We start from the raw sequence: 21,096 nt of genomic DNA, 5'->3' as shown, positions 1-21,096 counted from the left end.
GCCTGTGATTTGAGACTGGGACGGAGGTTCACCTTCCAGCAGGACAATGACCCAAAGCATACTGCTAAAGCAACACTCGAGTGGTTTAAGGGGAAACATTTAAATGTGTTGGAATTGCCTAGTCAAAGCCCAGATCTCAATCCAATTGAGAATCTGTGGTCAGACTTGAACATTGCTGTTCACAAGTGGAAACCATCCAACATGAAGGAGCTGAAGAAGTTTTGCTTGAGGAATGGGCAAAAATTCCAGTGGCATAATGTGGCAAGCTCATAAAGACTTATCCAAAGCGACTTGCAGCTGTAATTGCCGCAAAAGGTGGCTCTACAAAGTACTGACTTTAGGTGGTGAATAGTTATGCACGCTGAAGTTTTCTGTTATTTTGTCCTATTTGTTGTTTGCTTCAGAGTAAAAAAAAAAAAAAAAACCCCAACATCTTCAAAGTTGTAGGCATGGTCTGTGAATGAAATGATGCAAACCTTCAAACAACTGTCACTGTCAACATTGCTCACTGTCTACCCAGTCTGTGTCACCCCGGTCTGTGAGCGCCTCACCTTTTAGATTGTAAGCTCGCAAGAGCAGGGACTTCTTTCCTCATGTGCGTTTCCTTTTCTTACTTACACTATCTTATACTCCATACTCCCTTTGATGGCACCTAACCCTGGGTTTTCTATACCTGTCCTATTTTGTCCTGTACTGTAAGTGCGGTTTTCTTGTTTGCTCATTTTATTATGTACTGTGTAATGGGCGCTGCGGATCCCTTGTGGCGCCATATAAATAAAGGATAATAATAATAATAATAAAACAATCCATTTTAATTCCAGGTTGTGAGGCAACAAAACAAAAACATTTAGCAAGGCACTGTAGATCAACCTAGTAAATCTAAATGTTATAAAACTATTTTCTTGTGCATACTGAAAGACTTGGTTGGGTGTAAGTGCTTCTGGGTGTAAGACAAGTACAGATGAGTAATGTGATCGCGTAAATAGTGCATGTGAATAGGCGATGTGTTGCGTATGCACCCACTTCCCATAGCGAATGCATGGTGCACACGCACGAGCAGCTAAAGACGTGTGCCCACAAACAGCTGCGATGCGTGCGTATGCATCGCAAGCAAGCTGAACAAGAACACATCTTTATGTCTGAAGTAAACCTGTCACAGATCCTAGCATATGGGTACAAATACTGTGCGTTAGTATTACATGTGGCTTTTTAGAGACCCAGTCACACTATACTGTTTGCAGTATTTATAAATAAATCTGTCTCTTACAGGTATGGACTGGATGCACTGCAATGCCTGTCTTCTGCAGGGGAAATCCACTTACTACATCACTAGCTGTGGACACATCCTTTGCCAAGCGTGCATAACCCAAGGTTATTTCTCTATAAAGTGTGTTATAGCCTGTGGGACAGTAAATTCAAGAGTAACTTTTGAAATGTTATCATCATTTGAACTACTAAACTATTACTTTGTTACCAATGTTAAGTTAAATTGAACAAAAGGCCCTTCGAATCTTTCTGTATGCTAACCGAGGCTTATGGGGCAGATTGTATGTCACGTGCACGTGTGCTTCCGTGGCACAAAATATTTAGTGATGGTCGTGAGGATATGAAAGATGGTGAATGTCCCTGAAGGCATTCCAAAAAAAAAAAATTGTGAAAATTGCACAAGTTGACCGTTGACTCAGCATCCGATTGATAGCAGAAATGGTAAACATCGACAGAGAAACTGTTAGACAAGTTTTGTGGTGCTGATGAGTCATTATATCAATTTAGATGCTCATTGAACCATGTCAACATTCTCAAGTCGACATTGTGGATGTCCGTATGGCCCTTGTTGACCATGTGACTTTATCCCCAACAGCCAATGCCTTTGATCATGGCTGCAAAGCTTTGGCTTTAAATGTCATTCACATTTTACCCCACTTGTTTGTGTATCTTCGTGAATCATTTATTGAAGATTAAGATGGAATTTATTGTGGTTTATAAGTAGACAAGACACTTAGATGTTACCAGATGGATCTGTCCAATATGCAAAAGTGTCCTCATACACCTAGCCTCAATGCAGTTCACTGCACGAGATGCCAGCACGACTGAGCTGCTCCGAGAGGTGTTGTGTACCATCTTGTTCTTTAAATCTTGCCTCTAATTTGCATCACAGACTCTGGGCTGTGATTTTAACCACACAGGAACTTTTAACACGTACAAAGTTGCAGATGAAGCACAACAGAACTTGGCATGAAAAAAAGCTGCAGCCGCTGCATTGTAGCACTTTGTATACATATGGAGACACACAGATGTACAGATGTTGCACAACAAATTTAACAGTGCAACGTAGCTAAGTAGTTTTGTTGCTTCCACTTGTTTTATTTGTGTTAATAAGATGCACATATTAAGTGAAAAAGACGCTTTGTGCTGACCAGTTGCCGGGATCTGTGGGGCTGTTTGGCACAAGTGAAGCCACAGTGTATGAGGACACATTTGTAAACGAGAGTGGAGAATATGATAAAAACACTTGTCCTTAGCTAGTTTAGCAATCTATATCAGTGTAAAATGGGAAATGGTTATGCAGCAGGCAGTATTATGCTGCAGGTGGATAACAACTATGTAGGCCGGAATCACATACTGGGGCTAATTCGAAGTTGAATGCAGTGGTGTCTGTAATATACCCATAAGACAGACCATCTCCGTGCGTCTGAATAGCCACCTCACAGTCACCGCCCAGGAACACCCAATACATTTCTGAGTCCGTGTGTATCACTGTACGCCTCTACCGCGGGATGCATGTGCTTTGTGACTTCTGAAACAGCCCCACTGAGTTCTGTCAGCTGTAAGAGAAAACTTGCTGATTGTGAAATCTGGCCTCATATAAAGGATAACACTTATGTATACACCAATAATAATGTGCAAATAGAGTGCTCACATCATTTCTCTGACGTCCTAGTGGATGCTGGGTACTCCGGAAGGACCATGGGGAATAGACGGGCTCCGCAGGAGACTGGGCACTCTAAAAGAAAGATTAGGTACTATCTGGTGTGCACTGGCTCCTCCCTCTATGCCCCTCCTCCAGACCTCAGTTAGAATCTGTGCCCGGCTCGAGCTGGTTGCACACTAGGGGCTCTCCTGAGCTTCTAGTAAAGAAAGTATTTGTTAGGTTTTTTATTTTCAGTGAGATCTGCTGACAACAGACTCACTGCTACGAGGGACTTAGGGGAGAGAAGCGAACCTACCTGCATGCAGCTAGCTTGGGCTTCTAGGCTACTGGACACCATTAGCTCCAGAGAGATCGAACACAGGCCCAGCCTCGGTCGTCCGGTCCCGGAGCCGCGCCGCCGTGCCGTGCCCCTTGCAGAGCCAGAAGCAAGAAGAACATCCTGGAAATCGGCGGCTGAAGACTCCGGTCTTCATTAAGGTAGCGCACAGCACTGCAGCTGTGCGCCATTGCTCCCTATGCACACCACATACTCCGGTCACTGATGGGTGCAGGGCGCTGGGGGGGGGGGCGCCCTGGGCTGCAATTAGAGTACCTTACATTGGCAAACAGCACATAATATAGTCTAAAAAACTATATATGTGCAAAAATCCCCCGCCATAGTATAAACATAAGAGCGGGAGAAGTCCGCCGAGAAGGGGGCGGGGCTATCTCCCTCAGCACACTGGCGCCATTTCCTCTTCACAGCTCCGCTGGAAGACAGCTCCCCAGGCTCTCCCCTGCAGTTTCCAGGCTCAAAGGGTAAAAAAGAGAGGGGGGGCACTAAATTTAGGCGCAAACTGTATATGTAAAGCAGCTATAGGGAAAAATCACTTTGTGTTAGTGTAAATCCCTGATTATATAGCGCTGTGGTGTGTGCTGGCATACTCTCTCTCTGTCTCCCCAAAGGACTTTGTGGGGTCCTGTCCTCAGTCAGAGCATTCCCTGTGTGTGTGCGGTGTGTCGGTACGGCTGTGTCGACATGTTTGATGAGGAGGCTTATGTGGAGGCGGAGCAGGTGCCGATAAGTGTGATGTCACCCCCTGCGGGGTCGACACCAGAGTGGATGGATATATGGAAGGTTTTTCACGACAGTGTCAACTCCTTGCATAAAAGGTTCGATGACATAACAGCTGTGGGACAGCCGGCTTCTCAGCCAGTGCCTGCCCAGGCGTCTCAAAGGCCATCAGGGGCTCAAAAACGCCCGCTACCTCAGATGGCAGACACAGATGTCGACACAGAGTCTGACTCCAGTGTCGACGAGGACGAGACTAATGTACATTCCACTAGGGCCATCCGTTGCATGATTACGGCAATGAAAAATGTGTTGCACATTTCTGACATTAACCCAGGTACCACTAAAAAGGGTATTATGTTTGGGGAGAAAAAGCAACCAGTGGTTTTTCCCCCATCAGATGAGTTGAATGAAGTGTGTGAAGAAGCGTGGGCTTCCCCCGATAAGAAACTAGTGATTTCTAAAAAGTTACTGATGGCGTACCCTTTCCCGCCAGAGGACAGGTTACGTTGGGAGACATCCCCGAGGGTGGATAAGGCGCTCACACGCTTGTCAAAAAAGGTGGCACTGCCGTCTCAGGATACGGCCGCCTTAAAGGAGCCTGCGGCTAGAAAGCAGGAGGCTATCCTGAAGTCTGTATATACACACTCAGGTACTATACCGAGACCTGCAATTGCTTCAGCTTGGATGTGTAGTGCTGCAGCAGCTTGGTCCGATACCCTGTCAGAAAATATTGATACCCTCGACAGGGATACGATTTTGCTAACCATAGAGCATATTAAAGACGTCGTCTTATATATGAGAGATGCACAGAGGGATATTTGCCGGCTGGCATCTAGAATTAATGCAATGTCCATTTCTGCCAGGAGAGTATTATGGACTCGGCAGTGGACAGGTGATGCGGATTCTAAAAGGCACATGGAGGTTTTGCCTTACAAGGGTGAAGAATTGTTTGGGGATGGTCTCTCGGACCTCGTTTCCACAGCAACAGCTGGGAAGTCGACATTTTTACCTCAGGTTCCCTCACAGCCTAAGAAAGCACCGTATTATCAGGTACAGTCCTTTCGGCCCCAGTAAGGCAAGCGGGTTAAAGGCGCGTCCTTTCTGCCCAGAGGCAGGGGTAGAGGGAAAAAGCTGCACCATACAGCCAGTTCCCAAGAACAAAAATCCTCCCCTGCTTCCACTAAGTCCACCGCATGACGCTGGGGCTCCACTGATGGAGCCAGGTGCGGTGGGGGGCCGTCTCAAGAACTTCAGCGACCAGTGGGTTCGCTCACAGGTGGATCTCTGGGTTCTACAAGTGGTATCTCAGGGACACAAGCTGGAATTCGAGACGTCTCCCCCTCGCCGTTACCTCAAATCAGCCTTGCCAGCTACTCCCCAGGACAGGGAGGTAGTACTGGCGGCAATTCACAAGCTGTACCTCCAGCAGGTGATAATAAAAGTACCCCTCCTTCAACAGGGACGGGGTTACTATTCCACAATATTTGTGGTACCGAAACCAGACGGTTCGGTGAGACCCATTCTAAATTTGAAATCCTTGAACACTTATATAAGGAAGTTCAAGTTCAAAATGGAATCGCTCAGGGCGGTTATTGCAAGCCTGGAAGAGGGGGATTACATGGTATCACTGGACATCAAGGATGCTTACCTACATGTTTACCCACCTCAACAGGTGTACCTCCGTTTTGTGGTACAGGACTGCCATTACCAATTCCAGACGTTGCCGTTTGGTCTGTCCACGGCACCGAGGGTATTTACCAAAGTAATGGCCGAAATGATGATACTCCTTCGAAAGAAGGGAGTTATAATTATCCCGTACTTGGAAGATCTCCTTATAAAGGCGAGGTCCAGGGAGCAGTTGTTGGTAGGAGTAGTACTATCTCAGGAAGTGCTACAACAGCACGGCTGGATTCTGAATATCCCGAAGTCGCAGCTGGTTCCTACGACGCGTCTGCTGTTCCTGGGTATGATTCTGGACACAGAACAGAAGAAGGTGTTTCTCCCGGAGGAGAAGGCCAAGGAGTTGTCATCTCTGGTCAGAGACCTCCTAAAACCAAAACAGGTGTCGGTGCATCACTACACGCGAGTCCTGGGAAAGATGGTAGCTTCTTACGAGGCAATTCCATTCGGCAGATTCCATGCACGGATCTTTCAGTGGGATCTGTTAGACAAGTGGTCCGGATCGCATCTTCAGATGCATCGGCTGATCACCCTGTCCCCGAGGGCCAGGGTGTCTCTGCTGTGGTGGCTGCAGAGTGCTCATCTACTCGAGGGCCGCAGATTCGGCATACAGGACTGGGTCCTGGTGACCACGGATGCAAGCCTCCGAGGTTGGGGGGCAGTCACTCAGGGAAGAAACTTCCAAGGACAATGGTCGAGTCAGGAAGCTTCCCTACACATAAATATTCTGGAACTAAGGGCCATTTACAATGCCCTAAGTCAGGCAAGACCCTGCTTCAAAACCAGCCGGTGCTGATTCAGTCAGACAACATCACGGCGGTCGCCCATGTAACCGACAGGGCGGCACAAGAAGCAGGATGGCGATGGCAGAAGCCACATGGATTCTCCGATGGGCGGAAAATCACGTGATAGCACTGTCAGCAGTGTTCATTCCGGGAGTGGACAACTGGGAAGCAGACTTCCTCAGCAGGCACGACCTCCACCCGGGAGAGTGGGGACTTCATCCAGAAGTCTTCCAGCTGATTGTAAATCATTGGGAAAGGCCACAGGTGGACATGATGGCGTCCCGCCTCAACAAAAAGCTAAAAAGATATTGCGCCAGGTCAAGGGACCCTCAGGCGATAGCTGTGGACGCTCTAGTGACACCGTGGGTGTACCAGTCGGTTTATGTGTTCCCTCCTCTTCCTCTCATACCAAGGTACTGAGGATAATAAGAAAGAGAGGAGTAAGAACTATACTCGTCGTTCCGGATTGGCCAAGAAGGACTTGGTACCTGGAACTACAAGAAATGATCTCAGAGGACCCTTGGCCTCTGCTTCTCAGACAGGACCTGCTACAGCAGGGGCCCTGTCTGTTCCAAGACTTACCACGGCTGCGTTTGACGGCATGGTGGTTGAACACCGGATCCTGATGGAAAAGGGCATTCCGGTTGAAGTCATTCCTACGCTGATAAAAGCTAGGAAGGATGTGACAGCAAAACATTATCACCGCATATGGCGAAAATATGTTGCTTGGTGTGAGGCTATGAAGGCCCCAACAGAAGAATTTCAGCTGGGTCGATTTCTGCACTTCCTACAGTCAGGAGTGACTATGGGCCTAAAATTGGGATCCATTAAAGTCCAGATTTCGGCCCTATCTATTTTCTTTCAAAAAGAACTGGCTTCACTGCCTGAAGTTCAGACAGTGACAGTTTGGTAAGGGAGTGCTGCATATTCAGCCCCCTTTTGTGCCCCCAGTGGCACCTTGGGATCTCGAAGTTGTGTTGGATTTCCTAAAATCACATTGGTTTGAGCCACTTCAGACCGTGGAGTTGCAGTATCTCACGTGGAAAGTGGTCATGCTTTTGGCCTTGGCTTCGGCTAGGCGTGTGTCAGAATTGGCGACTTTGTCATGTAAAAGCCCCTATCTGATCTTCCATATGGACAGGGCAGAATTGAGGACTCGTCCCCAATTTCTCCCTAAGGTGGTATCAGCGTTTCATTTGAACCAACCTATTGTGGTGCCTGCGGCTACTCGGGACTTGGAGGCTTCCAAGTTGCTGGACGTAGTCCGGGCCCTGAAAATCTATGTTTCCAGGACGGCTAGAGTCAGAAAAACTGACTCGCTGTTTATCCTGCATGCACCCAACAAGCTGGGTGCTCCTGCTTCTAAGCAGACTATTGCTCACTGGATCTGTTGCACGATTCAACTTGCACATTTTGCGGCTGGACTGCCGCATCCTAAATCAGTCAAAGCCCATTCCACGAGGATGGTGGGCTCTTCTTGGGCGGCTGCCCGAGGGGTCTCGGCTTTACAACTTTGCCGAGCTGCTACCTGGTCGGGATCAAACACGTTTGCAAAATTCTACAAGTTTGATACCCTGGCTGAGGAGGACCTTGAGTTTGCTCATTCGGTGCTGCAGAGTCATCCGCACTCTCCCGCCCGTTTGGCAGCTTTGGTATAATCCACATGGTCCTTCCGGAGTACCCAGCATCCACTAGGACGTCAGAGAAAATAAGAATTTACTCACCGGTAATTCTATTTCTCGTAGTCCGTAGTGGATGCTGGGAGCCCATCCCAAGTGCGGATTGTCTGCAATACTTGTATATAGTTATTGCTTAACTAAAGGGTTATTGTTATGAGCCATCTGTTCAGTGAGGCTCAGTTGTTATTCATACTGTTAACTGGGTATAGTTATCACAAGTTGTACGGTGTGATTGGTGTGGCTGGTATGAGTCTTACCCTGGATTCCAAATCCTTTCCTTGTAGTGTCAGCTCTTCCGGGCACAGTATCCTAACTGAGGTCTGGAGGAGGGACATAGAGGGAGGACCAGTGCACACCAGATAGTACCTAATCTTTCTTTTAGAGTGCCCAGTCTCCTGCGGAGCCCGTCTATTCCCCGTGGTCCTTACGGAGTACCCAGCATCCACTACGAACTACGAGAAATAGAATTACCGGTGAGTAAATTCTTATTTTTCCAAGTACAAACTGATAATAGACAAATCCAGTGGTACATGAAAAGGTCAAGGGCTGGAGTCAGAGAGAATAATGTTATACACACCAGCTGCTACAGAGGCGACACATACAGATGTGTCCTTCTGTGTAGTTGTGCATCGTGGCATGCGTGTCTCGGGATTGCGGGAGTGTTCGTACGGTAACACCCGCTATCCATTCACTATACAGGGGGGACCCGTGGGTGTGAACACAGGAGGACACATCTGTACTGTCCCTTCTAACAGATTGTCACTGCTATATGCAGAAGCAGGCAAATATCTCACAAACGAAATGGGTCATGTTGACACAAATGCATTAAGTAGCTGATCATGGACAATGGAGTGCAAGCAGTCACATGTACTTTAATACAAACAGAAACCAAGTTGCACTCAACAATCAAAAAATAAACATTTATTGTACAAATTAGCAGCAATTCTCCCGGGAGTACAATTAATATAAATAAATTATCATAAATCTACACGGTACAGAATCACTATGCCCAAATGACTTATAATAATGCAGATATTATTTATCTGACGTCCTAGTGGATGCTGGGGACTCCGTAAGGACCATGGGGAATAGCGGCTCCGCAGGAGACTGGGCACAACTAAGAAAGATTTAGGACTACCTGGTGTGCACTGGCTCCTCCCTCTATGACCCTCCTCCAGACCTCAGTTAGAATTTTGTGCCCGGCCGAGCTGGTTGCACACTAGGGGCTCTCCTGAGTTCTTAGAAGAGAAAGTATATTTAGGTTTTTTATTTTCAGTGAGATCTGCTGGCAACAGACTCACTGCTTCGAGGGACTGAGGGGAGAAGAAGCGAACCTACCTGCTTGCAGCTAGCTTGGGCTTCTTAGGCTACTGGACACCATTAGCTCCAGAGGGATCGAACACAGGCCCAGCCTCGGTCGTTCGGTCCCGGAGCCGCGCCGCCGTCCCCCTTGCAGAGCCAGAAGCAAGAAGAACGTCCAGAAAATCGGCGGCAGAAGACTCCGGTCTTCATTAAGGTAGCGCACAGCACTGCAGCTGTGCGCCATTGCTCCCCATGCACACCACACACTCCGTTCACTGATGGGTGCAGGGCGCTGGGGGGGGCGCCCTGGGCTACAATAAAAATACCTTAGCTTGGCAAAAAAACACATAATATAGTCAGTAAGACTATATATGTGTAAAATCCCCTGCCAAAAATATCCTGAAAAAAGCGGGAGAAGTCCGCCGTGAAGGGGGCGGGGCTATCTCCCTCAGCACACTGGCGCCATTTCCTCTCACAGCTCCGCTGGAAGGATGCTCCCCAGGCTCTCCCCTGCAGTTTCCAGGCTCAATAGGGTAAAAAAGAGAGGGGGGGCACTAAATTTAGGCGCAAATTGTGTATTATAGCAGCTATAGGGGAAAAATCACTGTGTGTAGTGTGTATCCCTGCATTATATAGCGCTCTGGTGTGTGCTGGCATACTCTCTCTCTGTCTCCCCAAAGGACTTTGTGGGGTCCTGTCCTCAGTCAGAGCATTCCCTGTGTGTGTGCGGTGTGTCGGTACGGCTGTGTCGACATGTTTGATGAGGAGGCTTATGTGGAGGCGGAGCAGGTGCCGATAAATGTGATGTCACCCCCTGCGGGGTCGACACCTGAATGGATGGACATGTGGAAGGAATTACGCGACAGTGTCAGCTCCTTACATAAAAGGTTTGTCGACATAGCAGATGTGGGACAGCCGGCTGCTCAGCCCGTGCCTGCCCAGGCGTCTCAAAAGCCATCAGGGGCTCTAAAACGCCCACTACCTCAGATGGCAGACACAGATGTCGACACGGATACTGACTCCAGTGTCGACGACGATGAGACTAGTGTACATTCCAATAGAGCCACTCGTTATATGATTACGGCAATGAAAAATGTGTTGCACATTTCTGATATTACCCCAGGTACCACAAAAAAGGGTATTATGTTTGGGGAGAAAAAGCTACCAGTGGTTTTTCCCCCATCTGATGAATTAAATGAAGTGTGTGAAGAAGCGTGGGCTTCCCCAGATAAGAAACTGGTAATTTCTAAAAAGTTACTGATGGCGTACCCTTTCCCGCCAGAGGACAGGTCACGTTGGGAGACATCCCCTAGGGTGGATAAAGCGCTCACACGTCTGTCAAAAAAGGTGGCACTACCGTCTCCGGACACGGCCGCCCTAAAGGAACCTGCGGATAGAAAGCAGGAGGCTATCCTGAAGTCTGTATATACTGTGACAAGAACACTGGGATAGTGTTTGAGGGCAGGTATGTTTGTCCCAGGTTCTTGTCTTACATGTATTAGAAAAATGAAAACTTCTAGGAAAATGTTTTGTTTTGTTTTGTCAGAACCTTTTCAGTTTGTTGGAAAAGCTGGGTAAGGACCCTGAAAGAGAGATGGGGCAAGTTCCAGACATTGGGCCCAGTTCGGGTCTTTGGCCTCACAGAAGGCTAATCAGGCTTTCAGCTGTGTAAGAGTGTTATAGAGCTGCTGGCCTGATTAGGGGGTGCAGACTGCCTGGGAAGACTGCAGGATCTCTGTGAGAGAGAAACGCTTCCTGATACAAGTGAGCCATACAGGGTACTGGAGAACTCTGTGTTTTGTTTAGTGATAGTTAGGAACATCTTGTGTTTAGTTAGTGCCGGACAGGCAAGGTATTTTCTTTTGCTGTTTGTTTTATTTTCTGACTAATAAACAACTGGCTGGGGCCAGTTGTACCGGAAACTGGACTTGTGTGGTTCCTCAGCTGCTGCAGGCTGCCATTTATCCCAGGAAACGGCACCTTGTACCCTTACAGCGTTACAATACACACTCAGGAATTATACTGAGACCGGCTATTGCTTCAGCATGGATGTGCAGTGCTGCAGCTGCGTGGTCAGATTCCCTGTCGGAAAACATTGATACCCTAGACAGGGACACTATATTGCTAACCGTAGAGCATATTAAAGACGCTGTCTTATACATGAGAGATGCACAGAGGGATATTTGCCGGCTGGCATCTAAAATAAACGCAATGTCCATTTCTGCCAGGAGAGGATTGTGGACTCGGCAGTGGACAGTAGATACAGATTCTAAAAGGCACATGGAAGTTTTGCCTTAAAAGGGTGAGGAGTTGTTTGGGGATGGTCTCTCGGACCTCGTTTCCACAGTGACAGCTGGGAAGTCAGCATTTTTACCCCATGTTCCCTCACAGCCAAAGAAAGCACCGTATTATCAGGTACAGTCCTTTCGGCCCCAGAAATGCAAGCGGGTTAGAGGCGCGTCCTTTCTGCCCAGAGGCAGAGGTAGAGGGAAAAAGCTGCAACATACAGCCAGTTCCCAGGAACAAAAGTCCTCCCCTGCTTCCTCTAAGTCCACCGCATGACGCTGGGGCTCCACAGGCGGAGCCAGGTACGGTGGGGACCCGTCTCAAGAACTTCAGCGACCAGTGGGCTCGCTCACGGGTGGATCCCTGGATTCTACAAGTAGTATCTCAGGGGTACAAGCTGGAATTCGAGACGTCTCCCCCTCGCCGTTTCCTCAAATCTGCCTTGCCGACTGCTCCCCGGGGCAGGGAGGCAGTGCTGGAGGCGATTCACAAGCTGTATTCTCAGCAGGTGATAATCAAGGTACCCCTCCTTCAACAAGGACGGGGTTACTATTCCACAATGTTTGTGGTACCGAAACCGGACGGTTCGGTGAGACCCATTTTAAATTTAAAATCCTTGAACACTTATATAAGAAGGTTCAAGTTCAAGATGGAATCGCTCAGGGCGGTGATTGCAAGCCTGGACGAGGGGGATTACATGGTATCACTGGACATCAAGGATGCTTACCTGCATGTTCCCATTTACCCACCTCACCAGGAGTACCTCAGATTTGTGGTACAGGACTGTCATTACCAATTCCAGACGTTGCCGTTTGGTCTGTCCACGGCACCGAGGGTATTTACCAAGGTAATGGCCGAAATGATGATGCTCCTTCGGAAAAAGGGAGTTTTAATTATCCCGTACTTGGACGATCTCCTTATAAAGGCGAGGTCCAGGGAACAGTTGTTGGTCGGAGTAGCACTAGCTCGGGAAGTGCTACAACAGCACGGCTGGATCCTGAATATTCCAAAGTCGCAGCTGGTTCCTACAACGCGTCTACTGTTCCTGGGGATGGTTCTGGACACAGAACAGAAAAAAGTGTTTCTCCCGGAGGAGAAGGCCAAGGAGTTGTCATCTCTAGTCAGAGACCTCCTAAAACCAAAACAGGTGTCGGTGCACCACTGCAGAGGGCCGCAGATTCGGCATACAGGACTGGATCCTGGTGACCACGGATGCCAGCCTTCGAGGTTGGGGGGCAGTCACACAGGGAAGAAACTTCCAGGGACAATGGTCGAGTCAGGAGACTTCCCTACACATAAATATTCTGGAACTAAGGGCCATTTACAATGCCCTAAGTCAGGCAAGACCCCTGCTTCAACACCAGCCGGTGCTGATCCAGTCAGACAACAGCACGGCGGTCGCCCATGTAAACCGACAGGGCGGCACAAGAAGCAGGATGGCGATGGCAGAAGCCACAAGGATTCTCCGATGGGCGGAAAATCATGTGTTAGCACTGTCAGCAGTGTTCATTCCCGGAGTGGACAACTGGGAAGCAGACTTTCTCAGCAGACACGACCTCCATCCGGGAGAGTGGGGACTTCATCCATAAGTCTTCCAAATGGTTGTACACCGGTGGGAAAGGCCACAGGTGGACATGATGGCGTCCCGCCTCAACAAAAAGCTAAAAAGATATTGCGCCAGGTCAAGGGACCCTCAGGCGATAGCTGTGGACGCTTTAGTGACACCGTGGGTGTACCAGTCGGTTTATGTGTTCCCTCCTCTTACTCTCATACCCAAGGTACTGAGGATAATAAGAAGGAGAAGAGTAAGAACTATAATCGTTGTTCCGGATTGGCCAAGAAGAGCTTGGTACCCAGAACTTCAAGAAATGATATCAGAGGAACCATGGCCTCTGCCGCTCAGACAGGACCTGCTGCAGCAGGGACCTTGTCTGTTCCAAGACTTACCGCGGCTGCGTTTGACGGCATGGCGGTTGAACGCCGGATCCTGAAGGAAAAGGGCATTCCGGAGGAAGTCATCCCTACGCTAATTAAAGCTAGGAAGGAGGTGACCGCAAACCATTATCACCGCATATGGCGAAAATATGTTGCGTGGTGTGAGGCCAGAAGGGCCCCAACGGAGGAATTTCAGCTGGGTTGATTTCTGCACTTCCTACAGTCAGGGGTGACTATGGGCCTCAAATTAGGTTCCATTAAGGTCCAGATTTCGGCTGTCGATTTTCTTCCAAAAAGAACTGGCTTCACTGCCTGAAGTTCAGACTTTTGTTAAAGGAGTGCTGCATATTCAGCCCCCTTTTGTGCCTCCAGTGGCACCTTGGGATCTCAACGTGGTGTTGGATTTCCATAAGTCACATTGGTTTGAGCCACTTAAAACCGTGGAACTAAAATATCTCACGTGTAAAGTGGTCATGCTGTTGGCCTTGGCTTCGGCCAGGCGTGTGTCAGAATTGGCGGCTTTGTCATGTAAAAGCCTTTATCTGATTTTCCATATGGATAGGGCGGAATTGAGGACTCGTCCCCAATTTCTTCCTAAGGTGGTATCAGCTTTTTCATTTGAACCAACCTATTGTGGTGCCTGCGGCTACTAAGGACTTGGAGGATTCCAAGTTGCTGGACGTAGTCAGGGCCCTGAAAATCTATGTTTCCAGGACGGCTGGAGTCAGGAAAACTGATTCGCTATTTATCCTGTATGCGCCCAACAAGCTGGGTGCTCCTGCTTCAAAGCAGTCTATTGCTCGCTGGATCTGTAGTACGATTCAACTTGCACATTCTGCGACTGGACTGCCGCATCCTAAATATGTAATAGCCCATTCCACGAGGAAAGTGGGCTCTTCTTGGGCGGCTGCCCGAGGGGTCTCGGCTTTACAACTTTGCCGAGCTGCTACTTGGTCGGGTTCAAACACATTTGCTAAATTCTACAAGTTTGATACCCTGGCTGAGGAGGACCTTGAGTTTGCTCATTCGGTGCTGCAGAGTCATCCGCACTCTCCCGCCCGTTTGGGAGCTTTGGTATAATCCCCATGGTCCTTACGGAGTCCCCAGCATCCACTAGGACGTCAGAAAAAATAAGAATTTACTCACCGGTAATTCTATTTCTCGTAGTCCGTAGTGGATGCTGGGCGCCCATCCCAAGTGCGGATTGTCTGCAATACTTGTATATAGTTATTGCCTAACTAAAGGGTTATTGTTTGGAGCCATCTGTTTGAGAGGCTCAGTTGTTATTTATACTGTTCACTGGGTATAGTATCACGAGTTGTACGGTGTGATTGGTGTGGCTGGTATGAGTCTTACCCGAGATTCCAAATCCTTTCCTTATTGTGTCAGCTCTTCCGGGCACAGTTTCCTAACTGAGGTCTTGAGGAGGGGCATAGAGGGAGGAGCCAGTGCACACCAGGTAGTCCTAAATCTTTCTTAGTTGTGCCCAGTCTCCTGCGGAGCCGCTATTCCCCATGGTCCTTACGGAGTCCCCAGCTTTCACTACGGACTACGAGAAATAGAATTACCGGTGAGTAAATTCTTATTTTAATAATTATGACATATGGCCCCAAAAGATATTGTGATGAATTCAACAATAGTGGTAATAATTATTACGCTCTTTTAACCAACATATGGGTCTGTGTGCCAATAATAACTCACTTATTATGTAGAAGTCCCAAACAGTCCTTGTTCCATACGGACATATATCAGTTCCAATGTTCCTGTAAGTGGAAAGTGTCCTTATGATGGGTTTTAAGCACTCAAATAAATGCAGGGATAGACAGATGAGCTATGTCCACCAAAACCAAGCTGCTGTGGTGGTGTTAGCAGGGAGAGCCCGGAGTGATGTTAGTGCAGCCAGCCGTTTACCCCCGCACGGGGGAGGGAGAGCGGGGTCTGTGGTAGCCGCCGGGTTAGAATGGAAAGTAGCCGTGCACAGGCTGTCGGACCCAGACCGCTAGATGTTACCTCTGTGACACGATGTTAGTGCGCTCTCACCTGAAACGTCTGGGCTTACCTCCCACGGGCAGCTCCGATTGAGCCTCCCTGCACTTCACCTGATGTAGAAGAGGAACTGTTGGAGCCACGGATATATTGCGCTGGCTGTGTGTGAAAGCCAGCCACGCTCTGAGTGGCGATGTTAGAGTTGCGTCTCCTTGCCGGGCTCCAAATCAGCCTCACTTGAATATGCCGCCGACGAGATCAGAAGGCACCGGAGCCCCGGCACCTGAGCGTCAGCTGGGCGGTAGAAAGCTGTGCGGTACAGCGGCCGTCAAGGACTGATCTCCTGTGTTGGCTCAAAGTGAGCTGGACTTCAGATGATGAGAGGGTACACCTGCAGGTCCAGCTCACTTTGAGCCAACACAGGAGATCAGTCCTTGACGGCCGCTGTACCGTACAGCTTTCTACCGCCCAGCTGACGCTCAGGTGCCGGGGCTCCGGTGCCTTCTGATCTCGTCGGCGGCATATTCAAGTGAGGCTGATTTGGAGCCCGGCAAGGAGACGCAACTCTAACATCGCCACTCAGAGCGTGGCTGGCTTTCACACACAGCCAGCGCAATATATCCGTGGCTCCAACAGTTCCTCTTCTACATCAGGTGAAGTGCAGGGAGGCTCAATCGGAGCTGCCCGTGGGAGGTAAGCCCAGCCGTTTCAGGTGAGAGCGCACTTACATCGTGTCACAGAGGTAACATCTAGTGGTCTGGGTCCGACAGCCTGTGCACGGCTACTTTCCACTCTAACCCGGCGGCTACCACAGACCCCGCTCTCCCTCCCCCGTGCGGGGGTAAACGGCTGGCTGCACTAACATCACTCCGGGCTCTCCCTGCTAACACCACCACAGCAGCTTGGTTTTGGTGGACATAGCTCATCTGTCTATCCCTGCATTTATTTGAGTGCTTAAAACCCATCATAAGGACACTTTCCATTTACAGGAACATTGGAACTGATATATGTCCGTATGGAACAAGGACTGTTTGGGACTTCTACATAATAAGTGAGTTATTATTGGCACACAGACCCATATGTTGGTTAAAAGAGCGTAATAATTATTACCACTATTGTTGAATTCATCACAATATCTTTTGGGGCCATATGTCATAATTATTAAATAATTTCTCTGACGTCCTAGTGGATGCTGGGAACTCCGTAAGGACCATGGGGAATAGCGGCTCCGCAGGAGACTGGGCACAAAAGTAAAAGCTTTAGGACTACCTGGTGTGCACTGGCTCCTCCCCCTATGACCCTCCTCCAAGCCTCAGTTAGATTTTTGTGCCCGGCCGAGAAGGGTGCACACTAGGGGCTCTCCTGAGCTTCTTAGTAAAAAGTTTAAGTTTAGGTTTTTTATTTTCAGTGAGACCTGCTGGCAACAGGCTCACTGCATCGAGGGACTAAGGGGAGAAGAAGCAAACTCACCTGCGTGCAGAGTGGATTGGGCTTCTTAGGCTACTGGACACCATTGGCTCCAGAGGGACCGAACACAGGCCCAGCCTCGGAGCTCGGTCCCGGAGCCGCGCCGCCGGCCCCCTTACAGAGCCAGAAGCAAGAAAAGGTCTGGAAAAATCGGCGGCAGAAGACATCAGTCTTCAACAAGGTAGCGCACAGCACTGCAGCTGTGCGCCATTGTTACTCAGGCACACTTCACACTCCGGTCACTGAGGGTGCAGGGCGCTAGGGGGGGGCGCCCTGAGCAGCAATGTAAAACACCTTGGCTGGCATAAATACACCACATATAACCCCCAGGGCTATATGGGTGTATTTTAACCCCTGCCAGAATTACCAAAAAAGCGGGAGAAAAGGCCGCCGAGAAGGGGGCGGAGCCTATCTCCTCCGCACACGGGCGCCATTTTCCATCTCAGCTCCGCTGGAAGGACGTCTCCCTGACTCTCCCCTGCAGTCCTGCACTACAGAAAAGGGTAAAAAAGAGAGGGGGGGCACTAATTTGGCGCAGTTTTATATAAACAACAGCTATATAAGGAAAAGCACACTTGATAGTGGTATTCCTATATATATATAGCGCTCTGGTGTGTGCTGGCATACTCTCCCTCTGTCTCCCCAAAGGGCTAGTGGGGTCCTGTCCTCTATCAGAGCATTCCCTGTGTGTGTGCGGTGTGTCGGTACGATTGTGTCGACATGTTTGAGGAGGAAAATGAGATGGAAGCGGAGCAATTGCCTATTATACAGATGTCACCCCCTAGGGAGTCGACACCTGAGTGGATGAGCTTGTGGAAGGAACTGCGTGACAGTGTCAGCTCCTTACGACAGACAGTTGACGACATGAGACAGCCGGCAAATCAGCTTGTGCCTGTCCAGGGGTCTCAAACGCCATCAGGGGCTTTAAAACGCCCGTTACCTCAAATGGCAGACACAGACACGGATACTGACTCCAGTGTCGATGATGAGGAGACAAACGTGACTTCCACTAGGGCCACACGTTACATGATTGAAGCAATGAAAAATGTATTGCATATATCTGATAATACAAGTACCACTAAGAAGGGTATTATGTTTGGTGAGAAAAAACTGCCTGTAGTTTTTCCTGTATCCGAGGAATTAAATGAAGTGTGTGATGAGGCGTGGGTTTCCCCCGATAAAAAACTGATAATTCCTAAAAGGTTATTGGCATCGTACCCTTTCCCGCCAGAGGATAGGGCACGTTGGGAAACACCCCCAAGGGTGGATAAAGCGCTCACACGCTTGTCTAAACAGGTAGCACTACCCTCTCCTGATACGGCCGCCCTTAAGGAACCTGCCGATAGAAAGCTGGAGAATATCCTAAAATGTATATACTCTCACATGGGTGTTATACTGCGACCAGCAATAGCCTCATGCCTGGATGTGCAGTGCGGGCCTGGCGTGGTCGGATTCCCTGACTGAAAATATTGATACCCTTGATAGGGACAGTATATTATTGACTGTAGAGCATTTGAAGGATGCATTTCTATATATGCGTGATGCACAGAGGGATATTTGCCGACTGGCATCAAGAGTTAGCGCGCTGTCCATTTCTGCAAGAAGAGGTTTATGGACGCGGCAGTGGTCAGGTGATGCGGATTCTAAAAGGCACATGGAAGTATTGCCTTATAAGGGGGAGGAGTTATTTGGGGTAGGTCTATCAGACCTGGTAGCCACAGCAACTGCTGGAAAATCCACATTTTTACCCCAGGTAGCTTCTCAACCTAAGAAGACGCCATACTATCAGGCGCAGTCCTTTCGGCCCCATAAGGGCAAGCGGGCAAAAGGCGCCTCATTTCTGCCCCGTGGCAGAGGGAGAGGAAAAAGGCTGCAACAGACAGCCAGTTCCCAGGAACAAAAGCCCTCTCCCGCCTCCGCAAAGTCCTCAGCATGACGCTGGGGCTTTACAAGCGGACTCAGGCACGGTGGGGGCCTGTCTCAAGAAGTTCAGTGCGCAGTGGGCCCACTCGCAAGTGGACCCCTGGATCCTTCAGGTGGTATCTCAGGGGCACAAATTGGAATTCGAGACGTCTCCCCCTCGCCGTTTTCTAAAGTCTGCTCTACCGACGTCTCCCTCAGACAGGGAGGCAGTATTGGAAGCCATTCACAAGCTGTATTCCCACCAGGTGATAATCAAGGTACCCCTCCTACAACAGGGAAAGGGGTACTATTCCACACTATTTGTGGTACCGAAGCCGGACGGCTCGGTGAGACCAATTTTAAACCTAAAATCCTTGAACACTTACATACAAAGGTTCAAATTCAAGATGGAGTCACTCAGAGCAGTGATTGCAAACCTGGAAGAAGGGGACTATATGGTGTCTCTGGACATCAAAGATGCTTACCTACACGTCCCAATTTACCCTTCTCACCAAGGGTACCTCAGGTTTGTGGTACAGAACTGTCACTATCAGTTTCAGACGCTGCCGTTTGGATTGTCCACGGCACCCCGGGTCTTTACCAAGGTAATGGCCGAAATGATGATACTCCTTCGAAGGAAGGGAGTTTTAGTTATCCCGTACTTGGACGATCTCCTGATAAGGGCAAGATCCAGGGAACAGTTGGAAGTCGGGGTAGCACTATCTCAGATAGTGCTGCGCCAGCACGGTTGGATTCTCAATATTCCAAAATCGCAGCTGATCCCGACGACACGACTTCTATTCCTAGGGATGATCCTGGACACAGTCCAGAAAAAGGTGTTTCTCCCGGAGGAGAAAGCCAGGGAGTTATCCGAACTAGTCAGAAAGCTCCTAAAACCAGGCCAAGTCTCGGTGCATCAATGCACAAGGGTTCTGGGAAAAATGGTGGCTTCTTACGAAGCAATCCCATTCGGCAGATTCCACGCAAGAACCTTCCAGTGGGATCTGCTAGACAAATGGTCCGGGTCGCATCTTCAGATGCATCAGCGGATAATCTTGTCTCCAAGGACAAGGGTGTCTCTCCTGTGGTGGTTACAGAGTGCTCATCTTCTAGAGGGCCGCAGATTCGGCATTCAGGACTGGGTCCTGGTGACCACGGATGCCAGCCTGAGTGGCTGGGGAGCAGTCACACAGGGAAGAAATTTCCAGGGCTTGTGGTCAAGCCTGGAGACATCACTTCACATAAATATCCTGGAGCTAAGAGCCATCTACAATGCTCTGAGCCTAGCAAGACCTCTGCTTCAAGGTCAGCCGGTGCTGATCCAGTCGGACAACATCACGGCAGTCGCCCACGTAAACAGACAGGGCGGCACAAGAAGCAGGAGGGCAATGACAGAAGTTGCAAGGATTCTTCGCTGGGCAGAAAATCATGTGATAGCACTGTCAGCAGTGTTCATTCCGGGAGTGGACAACTGGGAAGCAGACTTCCTCAGCAGACACGACCTCCACCCGGGGGAGCAGGGACTTCACCCAGAAGTCTTCCACATGATTGTGAACCGTTGGGAAAAACCAAAGGTGGACATGATGGCGTCCCGCCTCAACAAAAAACTAGACAGGTATTGCGCCAGGTCAAGGGACCCTCAGGCAATAGCTGTGGACGCTCTGGTAACACCGTGGGTGTACCAGTCAGTGTATGTGTTCCCTCCTCTGCCTCTCATACCCAAGGTACTGAGGATCATAAGAAGGAGAGGAGTAAGGACTATACTCGTGGCTCCGGATTGGCCAAGAAGTACTTGGTACCCGGAACTTCAAGAGATGCTCACAGAGGACCCGTGGCCTCTACCTCTAAGAAAGGACCTGCTCCAGCAGGGACCCTGTCTGTTCCAAGACTTACCGCGGCTGCGTTTGACGGCATGGCGGTTGAACGCCGGATCCTGAAGGAAAAAGGCATTCCGGATGTAGTCATCCCTACCCTGATCAAAGCCAGGAAGGATGTAACTGTACAACATTATCACCGTATTTGGCGTAAATATGTTGCGTGGTGCGAGGCCAGGAAGGCCCCTACAGAGGAATTTCAACTGGGTCGTTT

The 21,096-nt window shown here is 49.3% G+C and overlaps 1 protein-coding gene across 3 annotated transcripts in view; it reads left to right on the top strand.

Moving 5' to 3' along the window:
* RNF212B (ring finger protein 212B) overlaps nucleotides 1-21,096 on the top strand; it is a 368,589-nt gene that overhangs the window by 25,037 nt on the left and 322,456 nt on the right. For all 3 annotated transcript variants that reach the window (XR_010171594.1, XM_063913630.1, XM_063913629.1), the window contains exon 2: nucleotides 1,270-1,371. Coding sequence is in view for 2 of the 3 variants with exons in the window: in XM_063913630.1 (XP_063769700.1) it covers nucleotides 1,272-1,371 (100 nt within the window). In the remaining variant the exon portion in view is untranslated. The remainder of the gene's footprint in view (nucleotides 1-1,269; nucleotides 1,372-21,096) is intronic.

The sequence above is a fragment of the Pseudophryne corroboree genome, chromosome 1 (genome assembly GCF_028390025.1).
Source record: "Pseudophryne corroboree isolate aPseCor3 chromosome 1, aPseCor3.hap2, whole genome shotgun sequence".
Lineage (NCBI taxonomy): Eukaryota > Metazoa > Chordata > Amphibia > Anura > Myobatrachidae > Pseudophryne > Pseudophryne corroboree.
The sequence above is the reverse complement of the archived record's forward strand: the minus strand, read 5'-3'. Positions and strand labels throughout refer to the sequence as shown.